This window comes from Chamaea fasciata, unplaced genomic scaffold, assembly GCF_029207755.1.
Source record: "Chamaea fasciata isolate MVZ Bird 193981 ecotype frontalis unplaced genomic scaffold, bChaFas1.0.hap1 SCAF_7, whole genome shotgun sequence".
NCBI lineage: Eukaryota > Metazoa > Chordata > Aves > Passeriformes > Sylviidae > Chamaea > Chamaea fasciata.
Window position 1 is genome coordinate 51,068,720 of NW_027094092.1, and position 24,082 is coordinate 51,092,801.

The 24,082-nt window shown below is 43.6% G+C and overlaps 2 protein-coding genes across 8 annotated transcripts in view; both read left to right on the forward strand.

The window, feature by feature from the left end:
- The window catches only part of EVL (Enah/Vasp-like), a 144,101-nt gene extending 121,067 nt beyond the window's left edge, over nt 1–23,034 (forward strand). For 4 of the 7 annotated variants that reach the window (XM_066188798.1, XM_066188799.1, XM_066188796.1 and 1 more), the window contains exons 4-14: nt 3,540–3,603; nt 6,790–6,851; nt 10,914–11,140; nt 11,788–11,909; nt 14,983–15,043; nt 17,052–17,118; nt 18,423–18,489; nt 18,595–18,657; nt 20,873–20,939; nt 21,317–21,374; nt 22,430–23,034. In XM_066188798.1, the coding sequence (XP_066044895.1) occupies nt 3,540–3,603; nt 6,790–6,851; nt 10,914–11,140; nt 11,788–11,909; nt 14,983–15,043; nt 17,052–17,118; nt 18,423–18,489; nt 18,595–18,657; nt 20,873–20,939; nt 21,317–21,374; nt 22,430–22,467 (896 nt within the window). In that variant the 3' untranslated portion in view covers nt 22,468–23,034. The remainder of the gene's footprint in view (nt 1–3,539; nt 3,604–6,789; nt 6,852–10,913; nt 11,141–11,787; nt 11,910–14,982; nt 15,044–17,051; nt 17,119–18,422; nt 18,490–18,594; nt 18,658–20,872; nt 20,940–21,316; nt 21,375–22,429) is intronic. The other 3 variants (XM_066188801.1, XM_066188800.1, XM_066188802.1) reach the window with 3 other exon arrangements.
- Nucleotides 7,889–9,075, forward strand: LOC136291570 (ena/VASP-like protein). The gene has a single exon (XM_066186747.1). It carries the CDS (start codon nt 7,889–7,891, stop codon nt 8,987–8,989), a length of 1,101 nt encoding a protein of 366 aa, XP_066042844.1. The 3' UTR covers nt 8,990–9,075.
- Nucleotides 23,035–24,082: the final 1,048 nt, after the last annotated feature.

Here is a 24,082-nt window from a genome sequence, read left to right on the forward strand (position 1 = left end):
GATGAGGTCCTCGGGGCACAGGCAGGTGTTATAGTGCTGCCAGAGGCTCTGCAGCAGCAGCTGCGTGATTGCCCAACAGCGGCCAGAGAGCTAAAATTACAGGCAGGCTGTGAGCGGGGAAGTGGTGGCGGATGGGGACATCCGTGGCTGAAGTGAGGACAGCACGCACTGGATGTCACAGCTCACTGCGGGGCTGGCCTGCTGGCAGCCGGGCAGCAGCACTGCCGCCAGCAAAGAGCCCCGAGGGCACGGGGAGAAAGAGGAAGGGTAATGATGAAGCCAGCAAAACACCCTGCCCAGCTGAGTCCCACCGTGGGTTTGCACACAGGCCCAGGCTGCACCCGAACAGGGACGACGGGATTAGCATCAGTAAGAAATGTTTTCAACAGCTGATATGGTTGGGGTTTATGACAGAAAATGCCGATTTTTTTGAAAGATATTGCTGTTGGAAAGAAAAGCTTTGCAGAAGCTTGTTATCTGGAAAGATTTCTTCTGTTCTTGTCAGGATAAGCAAGAATCTATGTCACATTGCCAGAATATAAACGATGACAGGTCAGACCTGACGGCTGAACCAGAGTCTCTGACAATCCCAGTGTGTGCTGGAATCATCAAACGATGAGGGAGAGCTGTCTGTCTCTGACACCTCTTTTCCTCCCATAATCTGCTGGAGGATTGTGTGTATTTGTTTGTGGCTTTGGGGTTTTGTATGTTTTTCACAAAATCATCACGTTTGTCTCATACACAAAACAAAAAATTTCACTATCATGAATTCAAAGCCCATATGTATTTCTAATTCAGCTTTGACTCTGGACCCTTTCCTTAGCCCACCACTTTCACCGGCCTGCTCCATGAGCACCATGGAGGCTGTACGAGTTGCAGAAACCCCAGCCAGGGGCTGCTTCCATTCTGTATAATGAATGGACGTGTGTTAGATTGGACCTGCTGTACTGAAGGAGCCCAAAATACTGGCTGCTCATAGAAATAAATGGTTTTGATACTTTTCTAAGCGTATGCAGTCAGTGTTGTTTGCAGTTGTAGCCAAAGCAAAAGAGGGAAAAGAAACATTGCTTGGAGCTTCTCCAGCAGGAGAGAAAGGATGGCATTGTTCCTGTTTGCTCGTGCCTTCCTGGCGCGAGTGGAAGCCGGAGCATGGGTTTTCCATCAGGGCCAGCTTTGTTCCTGTGTTTTGGCTGGCCGCGGTTCCAGGCGTGGACATCTCTGTGCGGAGATGCAGGAGCAGCCCCCGGCACATGGAAACCCCCAGGGCCAGCACAACGCAGTGTCCTGTGCCAGGAGTTCCCCCTTGCTGCCTGTGGGGACAGCTGGGCAAGGGCGGAGTGGGTGCTGGGCCGGTTGAGCAGGAGGAGAAAAAATCAACACGGAAAACATCTGTGTGCTCCCAAGATCTGCCTTCAGCTGAATCACAAGATGCTTATATAAAAGCGTGGTTAATTATTGCAGAGCAGCGAAGCGAGGAAACACAGACATTAGCAGAGTATCTCCCGCGTTAATTAGTTGCTAAAAATGTGGCTCACAGCAGCTGGGGAAGCTGCGAACGGGTCAGTCGCAAAACTGTTTCTCCTGGTCACTGTGCTGCTAAAAGTGCTCTTCTCCGTGAGGCTGTTCCCAGAGGCTGGCAGGGTCAGAGGAAACTCACAGGGCAACCAGAAAAGTATCTTCAAATGGGGATGGCATCACCACGAGCACTAATTGTTCATGTCTGCTTCTGTCTGAGAAATACCTCAAAATGTGGAGGGGAATTAAGCCGAGAAATCCAGTTGGATTGAAACCCTCTCCGCCTCACAGCTGTCTGCCGTACGTGCACAGCAGAGCACACATGTACAGAATCCAGCGTGAAATCAATCCCTGCCGTCCGGGTCCGTGAGCTGTGGCTGAGCAGGCTCAAAGCTGTCCCTGGCTTCCTCACGTGTAGTTTCTGCGAAGATCCTTGCTACACCTTAAACTCCTTTCACGTGAGCCACCAGCTGCGGGGTTCCCAAATACTTGCTAAGTTTTTCCCTGAGGCTTTGCTTCCCGAAACAATCACCCGCTCCCCCACGTTCATTGTTTCGTGTGATCTTTACAGAATGTGGCATTTCTGTCTAAATAGTTTGCCAAAGTCCTATGATAAACAACACTAAGTTGTCAGTCACGAGTCATTAAAAAAGTGAACTGTCTTCTTCATGCCCAATCATAGGATATTTTTAAATGTCAGGGCTTTTGGCTTAGTGGTTGTCACTGGCTTCATTTTTGGGAGACCCTAAATTAGGATACATAGGCCTGGTTTTCAGAAAGTTCTGTGTACCCTTACTTTAAATGTTAGTACTTAAACACATTTCAAAAATATGCACAATTTCCTTAGGATTCAATGCACTGGAATTTCTGACTACCATGCATTTCTGCCATCTTTCCTGTTTTCATTCTTCCTTAATTGGTTTTCAGATAACATTCAGCCTGGCAGTAATGCATAAAGAATATAGAGATAAATATGCTTAACAATTTGAGAGTGACATATTTAGGTTTGTAAGTGTTCAATTCTGATTTGCTCTTGTTGGATAATTTTTAAGAGGGTGAAGCTTTACATTTAAAAATGAAAAAATAAGGTAGGCATAATAATTTCCTGCACATAACTGATCTCCTTCCCGGTTTATCCGGAAAATTACTGTTGGATTTAATAGAAGTCTTATCTGTTTAATCCCAGTTGAACCCCACCTCCTCAAATGAATGGAATAACCCTCGTAATAAATGCATGACCACTTATGTTACCAATAGTTCCTTTTATTTTCAGAAAAATTGTTTCTTTCTGAAAATGGCATGTAGTGTCAGTGTCCTTGAGAACAGAGATTAAATGATCAGTCAAGAGAGGAGATGTGACTTAAATGATCACATGCATAGTCAGCTTTTGTTGGTGGATGCCAGTGAAAGCTCAGCTTGATGTAGATCTCCCAGAAGCAGAAGACCACAGCATTGTAGAAAGAAAAGCCACCTTTGTGAAAGCCTTGTTTAATTTTGCATCTCTTGGCATCTTCCATCAGGCGGCTTTTGATGCCAGTTCAGCATCAGAGCAGCACAAGTTAGCACAATGTGTGCTCCCAGACTCAGCACGGCAGTTGAATTTCTATGCAAGCACAGAATAATATTTGAAGGATGGAGCTGAACCATGTCAAAGCTAAAGATGCATCCCAGTGCAATGGGCTGTCCTTCTACAGGACAACTTCTGCAACACTGCAGGTCTTCACATCACCAAAAGATTAGTGTGTAATCTATGGCGACCATGGTGCCAAGTTTCTGGACAAATCTGCTCCCACATTTAGCCCCTGGATTCTCCCAGTGGGACTAAAAGTGTACACAAGGAAATAATTTGTCTAATAGGGAAAAAAAAAGGGGCTAAAAAAAATAATAATAATAAAGCAAAGACAAGACAATAATGCTTGAGGTTTATCTGTCACAGTAAGGTGGAGAAACAAGCTGAGTGGCACTGTTTTTTCGAAGTCAGACACATTTGCCTTCTTAATAGCATCCTCTCATTTTTTCTGTAGGTCCAGCTGCCCAGCGCCAGATCCAGAATGGTCCATCTCCAGATGAGATGGAAGCACAGAGAAGGTGAGTTAATCAGCTGTGGCAGAGTTCTAGTTTGTAGCTTGGATGAACATGCAAGTTCACCAGTAAGCACTGCTGGTTTTACTTGTACATATTTTAAGCTGGTTCTGAACGTTTTCTGATTATTGCTAATGATTCTGTAATGACTGTCAAAGGGTGAAGTGAGCCAAAGTTCACACTCTAGGTAAACTCTTTGCTTGATAGGTACTCAGGAGTCTTCCTGCCTTCAAAAACTATAAGGAAAGTAGGGAAATAAATTAGTTTCCTGCACCTTTAATGAACAACTGTGAATGAAATAAGATTTAGTAGGGATTTACCCTATTTATGACAGTTAAATGGGTGAGCAGTGATGATATTTCACTCTGAGATTTACTTTGGGATAGCAGAGTTATTATAAAGGTCAGAGAACCCCTGCTCACGCCAAGGCAGGTGATATTGCCTCTCCCACTGCCTTCCTGAAAAACCTGGTCCAGCTCTTCCTTTAAGGAGTGGAAGGCACTGATTCTGGAGACCATATGTGATTCAGGTCTCTAGTTTGGGTGTCTATTCTGTATGTTTAAAATGTGAGCAGTTTAACTATGTTAGAATAAAAATATTTTATTTATTCTGTTTTGTTTAGAGACAGTAAAAGCCCTTTGGGTAGGTGTTATTTGACTGCTACAGGGCACATGGCCCTAGGAATGCTTCTTTTGCTCCACTGGAGTGGAATAAGACATGCCAGTAGATGCAGTTAGATATTACTGCATCTGCACTAGAGGACTTTCAGCTTTAATTATGCTGATGCATTCTTTAAGCATAGAGCAGACCTAATTTTAAGCCTTGGGGGTTTTTTTTAACATCTTATAAGCAGGAAGGAAATTAAGTTATGGTATCTACCCTACAAATTTGTCTGTTTAAAAGATTTTTTAGAGATCTTTACACAAATATTTAAAGAATATCTTTTAAAGTCAGAGTGTCATTTGTCTTCTCTTGTATTTTACTCCTTGCATACTTCTTAAGTAGCCTTGTGCCAATCCCAGGCTTTATTTAGTTCAACTGGAATAAATTTGACTTCCTAAGAGTTTAAGAACTTCTCCTTTTAGCATGCATGGGAGGGTGAATTTGGCACATATAAACTGCTTCTGACCAAGGGCAGAAAGGGCGAGTATGAACCCCAGTGACTTCACGTGGCAGTGGCTAACCCCTCTTTTGGATTTTTGCCCCCTGTACCTCAATGTGTTCTGCAGCAGCTCTAATGATTTGGGGGTGTTTTACCCATGTTTCTTTCCTGTTCTGTCAGACTGGAATTTTCCAGGTTGGTTCTCTAGATAAACCTAGAATTTTCCCCAGGTTTAATCAGGAAAATGCATGTATCAAGCTGTTCATCATCAAATTTTGCTTATAAATGCCAAGCTAAGATAGGGGACAGTATGCTCAGGAAATTCTTAGTACATGTGTTAACAACTAATATTTTAGCAGTGCAGTTGATGCTGTTGCATCCATAACAATCAAGGAAGAGCTAGGGTACGTATTGAAGTAAAGATTTATATTTATTTGGTTTAATGTGTCATAGCTTAAATGGCACCAGTTGAATCAACCAACTAAGACTTTCTCAAAAGTGATTCACCTTTGCACATACGATAATTTTCTCAGAAACCTGCATTTTTCTAGAAATTGCAAGGATTGCATGTCCTGAACATAAAACCACTTTAGGATTGATCCCTCCACAGCAAAATCATGTATTTTCCTTTCCCATATATTGAACTAGATATGAAACACGGAAAATTTGTTTTGCAAATTAAGATATTCTTTCTTTTCCACATAATATAACTTTATTTTTATGGACTACTTTTTATTTTAAAAGCTTCTGTTGGTATATAAATAAGATAGAATTGCTGAGCATTGCCGACTCTGGAAAGTACAAGTAAAAATGTAACAGGGAGATGTCTTAAAATACTGTGCAAGGAGTCAAAATAGAAATGTTGCTTAGAGTTGAGCCTGCTTTACTGTACAGACCATGAAGTAAAGCTGTTGAGAAAAGAGAAAACTGCGCAGTGGAGACTGGTCTAAAGATAAATGAAACTAATTAGGGCAAATTTGACCTAGAAACTGTGGAAGAAAATGGTAATAAACTTTATTACCAAGTGCTTCAGCAAAGTAAATTCAGAGTTGTGTTTTAATATTGTTGAAATCTTTAGTCCACATCTGTGCACTTGCTGAGAAGCCTGGCAAGCAGTCTGGTTTTCGGCTATGGGGTTTTTTTCAGAGGAGCCAAGTGATGGTGGGTTTGTGGCGGGGGTCAGGGACATCCCTTCCTGCAGGAGCAGTCCAGCGTGCAGGAGCAGACCTCTGCTGATGGGCCCTTGGAACTGCACATCCCTGCAGACCTGTCCCGAGGCTCTCCCTGCCGGACAGCAGGCCTGGGCAGCTCCTGGGGGAAGGTGCCAAAGGAGCAGCAGTGCAGAGCTGGGATCAGTGTTTGCAGAGGAAGCACAGCAGCGCTGGTGGTGCTGGGGCTGTCAGCTGGACTGGCCAGTGCCAAAAAGGGCTTGGATGTGCACCTGGACAACAGAGGCTTTGTACAGTCAGCACCAAAACGCAGAATGAAGCTTTGCTATATTTTCATTCTAATATGCTAATATTCTACAAGCGCTTTGGGCTCCTGATCCATATAAGATTCTGGACTGTGTCATTCTGAATATTTCCTTCCCTGGAGGTATTCAAAAGCTGTCTGGACAGAATCCTGGGGATTGTGTCCTCCAGGGGATTCTGCTTGAGCAGGGATGTTCAACTAGATGCCCTCCAGTGCTCCCTTCCAACTTTATCCAATGCATGATTCTGTGATTTTATGTGAAAAGGCACTTACTCTTTCCTTGCAATGCTCATACACTTCAGGTTAACAGCATGCATGTTTGCTGTGCTCTCCTGGGCACTGGGCACTGCCTTTTTCTTGTGCAGAGCCACTGAGGAGTTAGGTTAAATGCATCAACCAACGCCTGCAGTGTGCTGTGCGTGCAGGGCTATGTCCTGGTTAAGCTTCCCAACGTGCGAAGTCGCACTGCTGTGGCCAGGGCAAGTGAAATCAGACCCACCTCCACCTCATGGGATCAGCTCTCTCCCCAGACACACAGTGCTTCTCAGGGTATAAAGCTTTTACTCAAATTTACAAGGAATACCTAATGACCAAGGGTTTTTTCATTGCTGTTTTAGACAAGTGATGGAGCAACAGCAACAGCGCCAAGAATCTCTGGAAAGAAGAACCTCTACCACAGGCATGTATCAAATCAAGCAGATACAGTCTCTCCCTGACTGTCTTCTCTTGCCGTTATTGGGGTTTGTTGGGTGCTGTACAAAAACCGCTAAAAGTGGCTGTAATTGCAATTACATTTTAAAGATCAGATTTTCAGCTAGAGACTTACACACATTTGGGTATGGTTGTGTTGTTTTGCAGAGGCTCAAGTCTGAGGCATGCAGGTGGAGCTAGGCAGGTTTTGCACTTGGCAAAACTTGTAGAGCTGAGGGGCATTTTAGGTGTACCAAGGGAGCCTGGCCATGCTTCTTCCATACCCCTGAGGAGACCAGGTAACACAGCCACCGCAAGAGTGACTGTGTTTCCAGGGGATGTCAGCATGAAGGGGTTGATGTGCTGGATGTGGTCAGGCATTTCCCATTGCCTTGCAGCACAAAACAAGCTAGAGCAGAGAGGAAGAGACGGATCTAGATGCTCTTCATTGGGAATTTTGTGATCATGAAGTCTTCTGTGCACTTAATGGAATATATATACATATTTAATGAGCTTACAAAAATCTTCTATAGCATATTAAGTTGCATTAAACTGAGAGAAGAGATGACAGGAATAGTTTATACCTACAAAGTATGTCTTTGCCTCTCTGAAAGGAAGCAGAGCAAGCAAGCTGAGATGGCCGTCTTGTGTTTGGGCTTTAGTTTTGGGCAAGTTTTTTCAGTTAATCTGGCCACATAAATGAAATGTTTTTCCTCAGCTTTTAAACCTTTTGACTAGAAAACCAGCTCAGACACACATACATGCCTTTGGTGACAGAAAGAGTTGGACTCATTTCAGCAGGTTACTGTGCTGTTCTGTATAGGGAACTTAGCCAAAATCCTGCCTTGGCATCCAAAAGGAATGGGACATGGCTCCTATGGGCTGCTGGCTGTTCCCTCTCTGCCTACAAGGTGGCCACCTCTGTGTTCAGCCTGTCCCTTGCACCTGTCCCTGGTGCAAAGGTGATGCTCGTGATCCTGACTCAGATTCACGTGGGGTTTGGAGGAGGCTCACTGGCACCAGAGCATGCAGCCCATCCCATGCTGCCAGGGCTCTGCTCTGCACACCCCTCCAGTTCTGCTGAGGGCTGGAAATCCCCAAGCTGGTGCCTGCACCATCTCCTCTTTGCTTTGTTTGAGTTTCTGTTTGCGTTTACTTCACGGTTCCTTTTCCTCCGTTCCACTTGGCCTTGGTTTCGTTCCTTCCGGCATACCCACCTTATTCTTTTCATTTGTCTTTTCTGTTCTTTTAGTTTCCACTCTTCAACCAAGCATATGTTCTCCCCCCTCTCAGCCCCAGTCTCCTCCTCCTGCCTCTAGTAACTGCAATGCTCCTGCCTCTGGTGTTGTGCTTCCCCCACTACCTCAAGCCAGTGCTGTCTCTTCAGCACCCGTTATCCCTGAGCCCACTAGTCAACCCCCTTTCCTATCCCAGCAGAGAGCCAGAGAGCCCTCGCAGTTCCTGCACAGGCACTCGACCTCTGAGCTGCCAACAGCCCCAGCTTCCTCCCCTCCAGTCTGCCCAAGTGGCAGGACTGTCATGCCAGGCATCAGGCAAACCTCGCTGTCTCCACCACCTCTCCATCCTTCCCATGTTCCCTTTCCCTCTCACCAGCCTCTCAGGGGCTCTTCTCTTTCCTGCTCTCCTCAGTCTTCTTCTCCCTCTGCCACAAATGCACCATCTCTGCAGAGGGGTGACGTCCTGCAGCCACGTGGTCCCACCATCCTGCCCGCGATTCCTGTCCCACCTGACAGGGTCAAGGCACCCACAGATAAAGCAGGGTGGGAGACCTCAGCAAATGTACTCCTGAACGGGCATCCTGAAGAGCAAATTGCTTTAGGCCCCCCTGGAACCCAGGTGAAAAGTGTGGATGGGTCCTTCTTTCCACACCTAGGAGCTGCACCCTGCTCCCCCCTGCCCACCATCGCCAGCCCCCCCAGCTCCTCTGGCCAGGCTCCCTCCCCATCCTCCCATTTGTCACCTTGTCCTGCACAGCAGTGGTGTCAGCCCATGTCACACTATCTTCCATTGCCTCCCCCTCACGCTGCTGTGTCTGAGGTGGCTTTGCCCAAGAGGACCCCTCCTTACATGACATCATCAGCCATTGCCCACTTGAGTAAGTACTGATTTTGAATGAGTTGCAACCTGTGTAAAGCCTCAGCTGTCACCTGTTCAAAAAGCCTGGTTGGCACTGCCCCTCACTGATAGAGAAAGGGCTGAGAGACCCAAAGCCACTCCTGCTGTATGTGATTTCTGAAACTGGGGTGAAAAAATATCAAAATCACTCCAGACTGGTCCAGGGACCAGGCAAAAAGTAAGAACTGCAGAACCAGGACTCTGCAGCTGGGTTGTTGCCATGGATATTCCTACTGTATTGTCCCAGACTTAGATTTTTGTAATTCAGCAGAATCAAATTGTTTCTAAGACCTTCATTTAGAGCCTATTTTCAGCTGGTCCAAATGTAGCAAACGGGCTCTTCTGAAGGTGGAGGCCAGGTCTGCAGTAGGTTTCTGTGTAGGAATATTGGTAGAGGTTGTGATTTTTACTCTTTTTGTTAAGTGCTACTTCTGTTACCAGTAAAACATAGAACATGGATTTAGTTTAAGATACCCGGAATCCCCTGTGGTTGTGCAATTTATTTAATTCAAGAGACTCTTTTCCTGGTATTCACTGCATTAATAGTTGTGGGCTTGTCACTGTAACTATTCCAGCAAACCTTACTTATTGAAGGCAGATGAAGGGCTTGGATCTGGCCACTTTGTATATGGCCTTGATTTCTTGTGCCTTTCTAAAGCCTGTGGAGTGAGAACAATTTGCAAGAAATGCCTATTTGCAATTCAGAGTGTATGTTGTGAGACTTGGATCTATTCAGGTTTATAACCACATATAATGCTAAAGTGGTGTGCCTACAAAAGAAAGAAAACTAAGACACTTCCTTTTACTTTCTGCTAAAAGTATTACTGTAACCTCTGGAGGCTCAGTCCTTCAGCTGATGTAAGTCCTTGAAATCCACTTAGTTCAATAAAGTTATTTTAAACTCACATCACTCCATTATTTTGACTCAGTTCAATTTTTGCCTGAGGCTGCCCTCTAATTAGGTGGGTGTAGTTTTGCAATTACAATTAAATGTACCCACAATGAATTACTAGCTATTATGTTCATGAACGAAAGAGGGCTTGAAATGTTTAAAGTATTTCTAATAGCAGCTATGGTTCATTTCAAGAATGGAATTGGGAGTGTGAAATAATGGCAGAAGTAACCACAGAAATAAGGCAGTATTATAAGAAAACCTAGATAAGAAAAACAAGCTGTTAATGTTAAATATGGTTTCCAAATATTTCTCAGTCAAAACTCACCTGTCTTTCAAAGTAACACTTACTGAAAAACTGAAGTTGTGAATACATACCAAGAGCAGCTCGTTCTGACAGAGTGTACACAGGGAAATACCCTTGGGGAAGTGTGTATGTTAAACTGACCTGTTAGAGACCTGTCAAACACTGCAATGGAGTTACCACCATCAGTCCTTCCAACAGGCTGCTGCTGAGAGGAGCTTTGCAGAACCTTGGGGTACTTGGAGCTGGAGTCTTCCCTGGTTATTCTGCAAAACTGGCTGAGGCCACACACCTCCTGCATGACAGAAAGGAGGATGTGTCACTTTAGCCCACAATTCTCCTCAAAAGCTGATGTCAACCAAAGTCCGTGGAGTTTATTATCTCCATGTAGAAAGCTGTGGGAGAAGCAGAAGGACATGCCATTTATGAATTGGGAAGCATTGTCTGTGTTCTGATTCTGACACAGAATGAAACACTAGCCCAGCCAGGGAGAAGAGGAGGGAGAACACTGTCAGTGACAGGGTCTCTCAGGAGGACACAATTGTAGCTGACTGGCCATTGATACAAACACCTCTTCCCATTCTTCACCTGCATGGTGCTTCCTTGCATTGACCATTTGTCCTGGAGTCAGGCTGTGGCGTTGGGCGTGGGAACGTGACCTTGTCTATGGGCTGGAGGAGATCATGCCTCACATCTAATTCCTGTTCTCTGCATTTCAGGCCCATCACTTCCACCTGGCCACCCCAGTGGTGCTGTGATCCCTGCTTCATCTGGGGGGCCCCCACCTCCGCCACCGCCCCCAGTCCCTCCACCACCCATGGGAGCCGCGCCGCCCCCGCCGCCCCCGCTGCCTGCCGGCGCCGGCCAAGGGGCTGGCGCTGAAGACGGGTCAGTGTCAGGGCTCGCAGCAGCTCTGGCTGGTGCCAAACTAAGGAGAGTTCAACGGGTAAGGAGGTGCCACTGGTACTCCCCGATGGGTTCTTCTCTGCTGCAGGAAGGCCTGGCACGGCTTGGTGTAATGGTCTGCAAACCCAGAGTAAAACATGGTGAAACATGCTTCAGCTGAGCGTTGGGTGAACTTTTAATTGTCATTTTGCAGTGCAAATCAAGCTGAGCAGGAAATGTTGGCTAGAGTTTATGCTTTTCAGAACATACGAGTTAGCAAATGGCTGTGAATTCTCACATTGCCAGGATTTCGTTACTTCAACACAGTCCACCATTGTACTATGTGTTAGTGTTTTCACTTTTTTTAAGTGGTTAAAACTACATTATACTTACAAAAAAGCAGTGACTGCTGAGGCCTGGTCAGTAGCTGTCCACTTAGGTAAGGGTTGCTTAAGGATGTATAAACATATTTATGAACAAGCAGTGCTGTGGGTTTTTTAATCATTTGCCTGTATATTTGCATCACTCAGATCTGTCTTGGTTTTAATAATATTCTTGTGGGTCTTCTTCCCAAGGCAGAACACATCCTATCTCTGGTTTCGGGCTGTGATTGTGATCACTGTTCCTAACACCTGGGAAAACTAATCATTAAGGGCGTGGTTGTAAAGCAAACCTTTCATTAATTCTAATCTTGATTTCTCTCTTAAGCCAGAAGATGGTTCAGGAGGGTCCAGCCCCAGTGGGGTCTCTAAGAGCGATGCCAATCGAACAAGTAGTGGAGGAGGTGGAGGAGGACTAATGGAAGAAATGAATAAATTACTGGCAAAAAGGTTTGTACTTATACCTCAAGTATGCCCCATGAGATTTGCAGCAAACTGTGGAACAAGGCACTGTCATTTTTGTGGTTAGCAGTAGGTGTTTCCTTGCTATTTGACAGGTCCTGCATAGGTGTTGGTCACCAGTGTTGCTCAACTTTTAATGTGAAAAGTGTTGCATTGGAAAAATCGTCTGCCTTTTCCTAGTGTAAAATGCTCTAATTTTAGATCTAAATTCTTTAAACTTACAAATAGTGAAAGAAAAGGATGAATAAAATAGTGAAGGGTAGGTACAGTTGTAGGGTGCACAAAGGTGAAGTTTTTAAATAATGTTGTCTTAGTATAAAGACCGTTCTCAGCTCAAAAGATCTGATTTCAACTTTCTTCCATGTCCTGTTCATTTCAGAAGAAATTCTGAACATGGACTGTGGATGTAATCCTTTGAAAAGTACTAAATAAATACACAACACTCTAAAAAGTTCCCAGCATTATAAAATACCAAATAGGTAATTTTCTTTCAGAATTAAAGTAGCTTGACAAGTCTTAATAGTTTTTTACTGGTTCTTGGCCTGCTCTGTATCAAGAATGACCTTCCCTAACTGAAAGTTGTCCACAAGCAAAGTAAGGTTTGGTTACTAGATGCTGGGATAACTAGCTCTGTTCAAGCAAGCAAGCTGAATGGACATCTCATACGTTTGGACATAGAAGTTCTGCACACTTGTGTGGTTCCAGTATAAAGTGTACTCCAGTATGGCTTTTGGCTTGTGTCTTCAGGTATTTAGGGTCAATTTCCCCCTGGTATCTGGACAAAAGCACTTGCACTGCCATGAGCATTGTGCTGCCTCTACTATGAAAATAAATGAGCTCCAAATCCTTTCCCAGGGAGCTGATAGCAACAGAGTTGTCCACTAAATATTTCTTCACAAAGCCATGGAAGTACTTGGAAATACAGAAGTGCACATGCAGTCTGGGCATGTGCTGCTAAGCTGATACTAAGAGGATTTCTTTTGACTGCAAATTCCTTTTTATACATGATGACATAGGGAAAGGAAGAACCTGGCACTGTGTTTCAGGTTGTACTTACCCGCCTTACTTGTCTACTATTACCAGGAGGTTAAAAAAATATAGGTTTGGTTTTAAATTGAGCATTTTCAATACAGAAATCAGAGTTATGAGCATGGGATCTCAGGGGCCCTTTTCTGAGCATTAAACCCCATGCTCAGAAACAGGGAATATGTCTAATGCTTGGTAAGTAATGGAAGAAATCATTTCTGAGAGCTCAGATGCTATAAAATACCACTCTCTAGATTCAGTGAGCCCTGTGAGAGCAGCCCTTTGCCTCAGGACTAAAGTGCAAACATAATAGTGGACCCACAGACCACTGTCACTCCCAGTCCAGTTAAGTTTGTTGTAGGACATAAATCTAACACTGTTCTCTCACCCTGGCAAATGTTTTCCTCACTTCGATTTGTAATAATTACAACTTCTTTTTGTTAGAAGAATCAAGTAAATATTAGAGAAAGACCAAAAAATTATTACTGATCTAGTAAAATTATTAATGCAGTTGAATATCTGAAAATAATTTTCACAGAGCACTGTGTCTTACAGACACACACCTCTCAGTTTTTTTGTTTGTTTGTCAAATTTTCATCAAATCCTCCAAGTTGTGTATCTAGTGAGGCTTTTCTCAGAAGCCTTTCTTAGTGCTTCCTGGCATTTTTTTTTTCCTGAGTTGAATTTTGTTCACTTCAGAACCAAGACTAAATGAAAAACCTATCATATTGGTGTTTTTTAAAACATCTGCTAAGGGTAATGTTCACAGGTGGATACGGGTAAAGTTCAGCACAACTAAAGTCCACGTGGAGACTTGAGTTGCAGTTCTCCTAATGGTCTAAAATGGGAAATTGGTTTTCTAGAGCCTCAGCACCTGGCCTGCTGGAGTACTGCTTAGAACCTAAATAGGGCTTAAAAATCAAGAATTTGGTTTTCTTCTCATCATCCAGTTTGGCTAAAGCCCAGGAAGTTTTACCATGCATTTTTCAAAAATAAATAACCAACATCTTTGTTTACTGTCAAGTCCAGTTTCCCTAGTGGATGGATTGCAGCTCCTTGCCACTTACTTCTCTGAGAGTTTTGCCCCTCCTTGGGAAGCAGAAATGAGTGTGGGTCTCAGGTCCTAACTCAGATTCTGTAGACAGCACCAACACTACTACTACCACTACTACTACTACTACTACTACTACTACTACTACTACTACTACTACTACTACTACTACTGCTGCTGCTGCTGTTACAACTACTACTACTACTCAGGAGCTCTGCTGCCTTTGAAGTGGTTTTGAGACAAAAATAATCCCTTGTTGTTCACCAAAGGCACTTGAAAACCAGGCAGGTGGGCTCGTTTCCTGATTCCTTGTCTCCAGCCAGAGCTCTCCCACCCTGGAGGGAAGAAGGAGTCTTGGCTGAGCAGAAATGGTGCCCAGTCTCTCCCAGTGAGGGTGGACCTGGCTTGAAGGGCTTTTTTGACAGTTTTCCCGTCATGTGGAAGCACTGCTACAGCCCTTTCTCCATGCAGGATCAGGGATGTGGGATATAGGACAGGTGACAAACTGACACTGGAGCTGGCTGAGAGCAGTGTCTTCACTGCAATGCCCACCTGAGCCACCTGCTGTGGGCAGGGTTGGTCCTCAGAAACCCCTGATGGGGAGTGAGTTGTTCCTCCTGTGTAGGACCCAGGAGTCAGGACTTCCTGAACCCTGGAGAGAAGCCATCCTTTTCTCACCCAGTTTCAAACCCAGCTCTGCTTCCTCCCTCTGTTGCATCACATTTCCTTATGCTCTGCGCCCTGCATTCCTCTGTTAAACACCACCTCATAATATTAATATTGCCCCTCTCCCTGAGTTGTGTCACTGGGATCTGGATGCTTCACCTCCACCCCAGTCCTACACAACCAGACACATCCAGCCATTGTTATGTTCTCTGGGATGAGCTAAATAAATAGTAACTCCCACCAAAGCCTGAATCAGTCTTCCGATGAGGATTGTTTCTAGAGGGTTGACTGTGTCCTATCTCCTGTTCCTTTGCAAAGGAGGAAAGCAGCGTCGCAGTCAGACAAGCCAGCTGACAAAAAGGAAGAGGAAAGCCAAAATGTAAGTGAAACACTCCTCCCATTGTGCTCTTGCAGATTCCTTGTAAGTCAAAGTCCTGTGCTCATTCACTGTGTCTGGCAGGCAACAACAAGCACTGCTGATCCAGGAATAGATGTGCACATTCGATCCAAAGTCAAATGTAACTGCTCCCACCTTTCCTGGGAACAGCACCCTATAAACAAAAACAGCTGCTTTATTCATAGGGGAGGTATTGTCTAAACCAGGTTAATGAGTTCTATTTCATGGTCTAATTCCAGTCTTGTAGTGAACAGGGGATTCTTGCCCAGTAAGAAGGTGCATTGAAACTTCTGGCAAGTTAACTTGAGATAAAGTTCATGTTTCTTATTTTATATTTGAGGCTTGAGCTAAGCTGAAGTGGACCATCAACCCTGCAGTGTAGCTTTGGATTGCCAACCTCCATGCAAAGCAACAATCAGCTCACTTCAGACTCCAGAGTACATAGAGAACATGCCTGGTGGAAGAAGAGAAAACGGTGTATTAGCCATTAGATCATGCAGAAGTCAAAATATGTGACCACGGTAGCTACACTAAACTGAGATAGCATTTGGACAACTTTGGGGACTTTGACTAATTTCTCTTCCACAAAAGCAATTATACAAGTGGTTTTATTTGACTCAGTCTGTAGACTGAACTTGATGCAACAATTTTGAGTTCAACATGCAAATGAAAACACTTTTTTACCTGTTGAACTGGTAAAGGGTGGAAGATCTTTCCCGTTTTAGGAGAGGGCAGGATTTGCACTGTATCCTTCTCAATGTGGTGCTTTTCCAGGCTGCTGCTCATTCAGCTTTCCTGTTGCTAGCCAGTACCCTTGTGAAGGCTTTCTGCCACAGCTACAAGGTCATAAAGCATCCTGTGTGTCTCATATTGCCTGCGTAGAGATTATGTCTCCAAAGACAAAGCTGTTCAGTAGGAAATCCATTAAAACAATCTAGGTCTTGCCCCAAGCAAAAAGGGTTTGTAGGAAGAGCAGGAATAAGCACTTTCCACTGTTTAGGGAGAAAAGCAGCTATTTTTTGAATGTTCCCTGAGGCATGCATCAAGCATGGAATTTGCCTGTTGAACCCACTATGCAACCATTGCTCTTAATCTTGCCCCAAAACTGGTTTTGAGCCATACACTTGGAGATGAAAGGCACCATTTAACTTCTAACTTGCCAGCCTGTGCTTTCTGTCCCTTATTCTCTCTCCTTGAAACTCTACGTTGGTTTATATCCTCAACCAAACTTTTCAATAGCACCAAACTGTTTAGAAAAGTGCTTTAGAGAGCACCTGTTTAATTTGTATCTTGAGTACATTTCATGTTCAAGGTATCTTCTTTCAAACTGGGTGCAATTCCATTTGACAATGAAGAGCTGATGCTCTTCATTGAGCTGAGTATGTTTTGAGGGCTGCTAGATAATATTGTCGTGCCAAATATATGGATGAAGGGTTTATGATCTGTCGTACATACATCCAAGATAAAAGAGTCCAGATCTCTGATGAAATGTTTAGTCTTCTACTTAAGAGGAGTACTGATTGATTTGGTTACATTCTGTTAGTACCTGAACTCCTCTCTCTAGTACTGGTGGCTGTCCTGGGGTGAAAGACTAGCATGTGAAGAACTTGCTTGGCTTGGTTTCTATATCTCAGAGAGTTTCTAAATTTGAGAAGTGGATGATTTGTATTTAGGCAACAGCAGACAGCACTCTAGAGTGGTTTCACCTGGTTTGGTATATAGAGATGAGTGATTGAGTGTAATCATGGAAAGTTTTCCACATTAACTAAAATAAAAAGGATTTTATTATTTAAAAAAGTATTTTGCCATCCATTTTTTGTGAGAAAAGTTAAAGTTTAAATGGCCTTGAGCCCATACCTTGGCAGCAGTGCCTGTTGGACAGGGAGGAAACTTGCTTTTGTACCACATGTGCTGCAGTTGTCTCCAGAGTAGAAGAGGACTCTGCACTTCATCCCCAAAACTCAGTAATGTCCTGTTTTTCTCTTTGTAGGATGATGCTAGCACCTCTCCTTCAACCAGTACACGAGGCTCTGCCCAGCAGCAGCAAAATTCATCAGGTATTAATTAAGTTGAACTGCTGGCATTGTAGTTGTCTTCTTAATCTAATCTTCTCCACCACCTCTAGACTCTGGATTCATTGTCCTACTTCTGAATGCAGCAGCAGTAACTAACAGAAAAATTCCCAAATACCTTTGTTTTAAAAACTGTACTCAGCAAGAAATCGTGACTTTTATATGCTTCACAATCAAGAGAATTGCAAGACAGACAAGACAGACAGTTCAGTTAGACATGTAGCTGAGGATCTGTCTTCAACATTACATACCTGAATCTTTTAAGAGAAAAAAGTTGTATTATTTTACTTTTTGTAGTGTAGCTGTCCTGATCTATACAGTTGGGGTTTGGATATCAAACTGCTATTCTTCCTTAATCTAATAGTCTGTTGCAGTAAGACTGATCCGGAGAGTTCTTAGATGAAATTGTTTTTCCTACAATTAATTGAAATAATTGTATCTGAGCAGATGAGCTGCAAGCACTCACATTCATCCCTACAACAGTCCTGGCTTTCATGCATGCTGAGAGAAATCTCTCCCAAGGGAATGATTATTTAACCATTTCCTTCTGGAATAAAGCCATGACTTGTGTGCTTTGCTAGAGAAGGGGAGGAAGCCAGGAGAAAGGTGTATGTAAATGAGATCTAGAGATTTCCTGGGAATGCCTATAATTATTTTAAAAGGCTTTTTAGGACCTCACAGAGGAGCAAATCCTTGTATATGAAGTTGTCAAATCTCTGCAGCAGTTAATTTTAGGAAGACACTTGGGATGATTGGAATCACTTTCAGCAACAAGGGTTATGCAATACAGCTTTTTAGGAATGTTCTGTGAGTTAGATGTACACAACATTAAATAAATTCTCTGTGGAGATTCGCATAGTGGGGTCTTACTGCCCATTTTTACATACACCCACATTTTCTGCCAACTATGCAAACAAAAAACCTAAGAGTTATTAACTTAAAATAGAAATAAATATTGTGTATTGAATAAAGTAAGCCTTGCAGCAATTAGCCTGTATTTCCTAATAGAATTTTTTTATGCTTTTTCTTCCTACTGTTCCAGTTTCATTTCTTTTTAGTATTGTTTAACTATGCGGTCCCTAATTAAAGGGATCACTAAGCAGAATTTTGCCAATGCTTTCCCAATAATGTAGGCAAATGCACTCATTCAGCAATCTCATTTTCCTGGTTCTTTTCCTAAGTCACTCATCCTCGCTGAATAAAAGCAGCTGTATAAGACAATCAATGTCAGGATATTTTTTATTTTTAGAGCAAAAATAATAAAGTAACTCTTCATGTTTGTTTTTCAGACTCTGGGAAGAAGCCATGGGAAAGGAGCAATTCTGTTGAAAAGCCTGTATCTTCATTACTTTCTAGGTGAGCTGCACGGGGTGTCCCTGCGGCTGGCCAGCAGGCGGGATGGTCATGGCTGTCCCTGTGGCACGCGCACGACTCATGTCTCGTTTCATTCCATTGCTGTAGAAATCCATCCGTGGTGAAGAGCTGTGAAGCTAAGAGCCCCACACAATCCCACGTGTCTTCTAGGTACTGGCTAACTGCCTGGCTTCTTAACTGTCTTGGCTTGTCCTTTGGCTCATCCCATCATTCAGCACTAGCGTTTGTCTCCTGCTGCATCTTTTACTCATTCTTTTGCAATCTGCTTTGTCTGTCACTGCACAAAGTGTGAAGGTGTCATGTCAGAGGTTTGTTCCATGGAAACAGCCCCCTGCTCACTTGGGCATTACAGATGTTAATCATGCTGGAAACAGCACTTGATCCATCTCTGTGTGTGTGTGTGTGTCAGAGACACAGGTCTGGCAGTGCTGTGCCATGTGGAAATCACATTTTGGACCATCTTTCTACAGCAGGTTCATGGTGACACTGCCAATAGGTGAAGCTTTCATTGACCAACTTCTGCAGAAATTAAAAAGCAAAAGCAGCAATGATCTGAAGAGCTTGCAGCTGGGATAAGGGAAGTTATTCTTCTACCCATGCAACTGCAGTGGGTGCATAAGAAAGGAGAGTGAAACTTGGTAATAAAATCAAGATGTAAAAAGGCCCCACCACAGACAGGTCTTTCAGACACATGGGGAACAAAAACTAGCAGGTGTCAAAAGCCAAGAAACCTAAGGTAGGACTCCAGAAGTCCTATCAGTCAGAATAGCCAAGCTTCAGGATCAGCACCCATGTTTTTAATCACAGAGATTGAGATAAAGTTTGATGTTGGACAGGGAGAGAGGCTTGTTTCCCATGCTGGTCCAGGACCACCCAGTGATACTGGACACTGAGATAGATGGATAAGTTGAATAAGGAGGTAGAACACAGGCTTACAAATGTTTAGTATTTACTGCAAAGAGATGTCCCTTATTTTATATTGTTAGGTGTATGACAGTGCTGATAGTCTGGAGAGAGAGAAGTTGCCAATGGCAACTATCTGCACATAATTGCTGCTTTGTTAAAAATGCTGTAACATGTTCTGCCCAAACATTCAGAGGGATGCATCAGTGTTACTATAGCAAAATATAGTTTTGCCAGCTCTCCTAAAACCAGTGAAACATGTTGGTTCAAGGAAATACATGAGCTTCAAACAGAAAGAAGAAGAGCATTCTTCCTCCTTGCAAATGGGAATGAAACATGGGCTATTTAAAGCAGCCATCACATTTCAGTAGCTACCTTTTATAATGGCATTGCATCCTGGGAGGAGGAGTTCAGTGGGAAAAAATTCTTTCCTAGTTTAGCACCTGGAGTAGTGCTCAGTAGTAGTAGTGCTTGCTTGAAAGACTTCTGTGAGGGAAGCAGGGCAGGTTTCTAAAGCTCTCGGTGGTGAACTGTTCCCATTCCTGATCAGTTTGATGGCATTTGGATCTTTCTTAACTCTGTTAGCATAGGACAAATGTCAAGATTTCCCAAGGAAGGCTTGCAAGACCAAGCAACCCTCCTGAGGCAGCAGCATCTCCGCCAACCCCCAGTTTGGGCTCAAAGATGATGGCAAAGTTATTTGAAGCCTTTGTATAGCATGGTTAGTTTTTAAAATGTTTTAGAGTTACTGATTAAAAGAGAAAGGCAAATAATTTCTGGTTCTTTAATTTATTTTATCAGATGTCATCATGGCTCAGCCCACTGACTAATACTGTGCAGAAAGACTGATAACACTCAGGTGCACTAGCCAATTAAGGCCAGACAGGTTTTGTTTCTGAGTCAATAAAAAATGACTGTGATACATAACACTATCAACAAGCCACACTTGACTCATTCAAGTCTTCCAAGGAGAGGATTAGTAGGTTATTATTTTCCCAATAATATTTTTCTAAGCTGTAATCTACTATTACTTTCACACCCCGTGAAAGCCTAGATTGTCAGAACAGGGCTGCTGTACAGAAAAGAGGTTGTGAGAGAAAACCAGACATGCAGCTTGCAAATTGCAAATGCCATAATAGAACACAGTGTTTTAACAGGCTTTATCCCCTCAGCATTTTCTAATCTGAAATCGTTGAGATACCCAACACACACACACCAAAAAAAAAAAAAAAATTAAAAAGTTCACAGCACCTTTGAGGGTCAGGTTGTGCATACAGGAGCGGTGCTGCTCTCTGGCTGCCAAATATTCCTGAGCAGCACAATAGGGAGCCTCCTGTCCAGCACTTGAACACAGGTGCTCCCACTCTGGAGTGGATTTCATCCACACCATCAGGTGGGTGCAGCTCAGCACACATTGCAGGGATCTGACTGACTTTTTTATGCTTTTCTTCCATTTCTCAAGGATGAAGCCAGTGAGCAGCAGCAATGATGTGGCTATGGATGCCTTAGATTTTGATCGAATGAAACAGGTGAGTGAAAATGTCATTTGCACTTTTAGAGATTTGGCAAGCTACCCATTTTCCCCCATGCATGCGCTGTACAAGCAAGATGGCTGTTCAGTCTTCTGATTTCCTCTACAACTAGGTGCCTAGAGAAGGGCTAGCTGGTGAGCAGCAAGAGAGCACAATCTCACTGCTATTTCATCATTGTGTCTGCACAGAAACGTGCAAGTAAATATGCCAGCATCTTCTGCATCCGTGCCTGGGAGTGCAGATGTAGCTGTTAGTAGTGCTAGGCTCTGACCAGCAGTGGAGGTGGGGGACAAGCACAACCATGTTAAACTTGCATTTTCTTCCACCAGTTAGAAGGAAATTCTGAGCAGCTGACTTGTGTTTTGTCTCATCAGGAAATATTGGAGGAAGTTGTAAGAGAGTTACACAAAGTGAAAGAGGAGATAATTGATGGTAAGAAAGAGAAAAATTATTATTTTTCTCACCTTTATGACTAATTTTCCATAGATAAGATGATAGGAACTGCAGAGAGTTCCCTGGTGTTTTCAGACTTCTCTGAACAGCTCTGATTTATACACACATTTGAAGAACAAGCATCTACCTCGTCTGAGCTCTGACCATAACACTGCGTTTACATCCTTTATTATGCTGTTGATGAGCATTTTTACCACCAGCCTATGGGAAATTCACTGGCTGGTGTTTCTCACAGGTGGGAGGGTGAGAAAGGGCCTGCCTGTAGCCCATGCACATCAATTTATCACAATCAGCGAGCGTGAAATCATTTGTAACTTCCCGGCCACACAGGTCCGGGATGAGGAGGGACAAAGGAAGCTAACCGAAAATCCTTCCCAAAAATCTTCTGTAGGTTTCCTATCCTTGAAGAGTTATTTCAGGCCTTCACTCCATTACAGGTTTCTAAATAGCCACATATTTTTACAATTAATTGACAAGTACAGCAGCTGTACCAAATGTAACAGTACTTTTTTATAAATTGCTCTGCAGTTTACTGCTGAAGGTATTTTTCAGGGCCATTATTAAAATGCACAGCAAAATTCCCATTTGAAGGCCACATTAGGGCATACAAAGATGCATGTCCACACCCTGCACTCCCCACCTTAGATTCACAGAGAAGGGAAAAAAGAGGAGACTGTAAAACAGCTAAAATCCATTCCCCGTGCCCTTGCCCTGAATCTGTGTGCTCACAAAACCTCGAGGCAGTTTGCAGTTGGAGAGACCCTTGTCCATATGCTACTGTCCCAGCAGCTTGGCCCTCAGAGCCTCCCTAGTTCATTCCAGTGCAAAATAAGGCATTCACATACACCACAGATGCAACTTCTTACAGTAGTACTGCAGTTTGCAAGCCAGCAGCTGACTGCTTACCCTTACTCATCCTTTTACCCTCCACTCATCCTTTTACCAGCGTGTACTTTTCTGCAACCTCTGTATTTAGCCTTTTCCATCACACTGGATATAACTTTATGCACTAACTTTCTGGTTTGGTTTTCTAGCCATACGGCAGGAGTTGAGTAGAATCAGTACAACATAATGATTGCAAAGCATTTGGACGGTACTAAGAATGCTAGGAAGATTGGATCATTTCTAAGTGTACCAAGGTCATGCAAGATGGTGAGAGAGGACACCGGCACTGTCTTTGTTCTTACACCCTTTTTATTAGCAGACTCAGCACACTTTGAAGCTTGCTGCTGCCTTGGATTCGCTTCATTTTACAAGTCTTAATCTAAAGATTATTAAATTTTAAATTTCTGGATTTTTTAGATTTCATCTGACACTGCCCATTGGATTTGTCAGCCTTTTTTGTATTTTGTATTTGCTTATTTAAATGTATTACCTTTCTTTTTAGTAGTAGATAAGAACACACGTGAACCATTTGCTTTTGATAGATGACTTCAAAGTAATTTTACTAGTAGTCTGCAATGTAAATGAAGATCCTTTGCCAACAGAAATGTATTGAGGCATCACCAGAAGAAAGAGACATGTTTAGTTGTCAGCCAACAAGTTCTTTGTCTCAGAGTTATCACAATATTAAAAAATGGTACGTCGGTGCATCACAGTATCTGTGTTCATGTTGGTAATAAACTGTTTATTGTCCACATGGCCCTGCCTTTCTTTGTTTCATTTGTCCCTTGAGCTCCTGCTGTCACTTGGTGGCAAGAGGAAGGCGACTCACTCATTGTGGGGTGGCAGCTCTGCCTCCTGCACTGCAGAGCGCAAGGAGAGAGCCTGAGTGGTGCAATGGCAGCAGCCCTGCCTTCTCTCACAGGCAGACATGGCCCTCTCACATCTCTGGCTGAGCACTGTGTCCTGCACAGGCTGCCACCACCTCAGGAGCTTTTTGCCAAAGCAAGTGAAGGACGGTGGCCTAAAGGACAGTCCCAACACATCTGCTCTCGCTGAAAAAAACACAGGTCCCATCATCTGCACTCCTGCAGATTTGCAGTAATAAAAGGGAGGTGTCTATGCAGAACAAGGCTACCAAAGGTATTAGGTGGATGCAGACTGAAATCCCAGGCACAGCACTGCTGACTGGGGACTTAAGGGGAGTAATTTGTTAATGGTGTGCAGGTCTTGAGCTTTGCTTGTACAGGACACTGAACACTTAACAGTGCATAGCTAGTCATACCATCCAAGCCATGCAATTGTTTCCTTTACAGCCGTTCTTCCCACCAGAGCAATCTTGGGAATTTCCACTTGACTTAGTCTAGTGCAAATTTTGCATGGCAGTCGTTTTGATACCATCTTCTGGTAACCTCGTATAAAAGCCAAGGGACTGGAGTTGAACTGTTGAAATCTGTCAAGTATTTTCCAAGATCCCTTCATTTCTTCAGGCTTCCATAAAGATTTTATTTTAAAAGCCAGGCCCCAAGGATTGGTTTTGGGAGCAGAGGCTGATGCAGCAGCCCAGGAGAGCCTGTGACTGTCCCATTGCTGGTGGGGCAGGCAGCAGGCAGGAGGGACAGCCAGCCTGCTACAGGAGACTCAGGAGAGGAGGCAGGATGAGTCCTCTTTGGCAGTCAGCTGTAAAAAGTTACCTGTTTTGTTTTGGGGTGTTCTTCAGCATCTTCAAAGTAACCCAAATGCCTTTTAGAAATGACTGTTTTTCACAGTCTGGTTATACTGTAGATTAAATACGGGAGAAATCT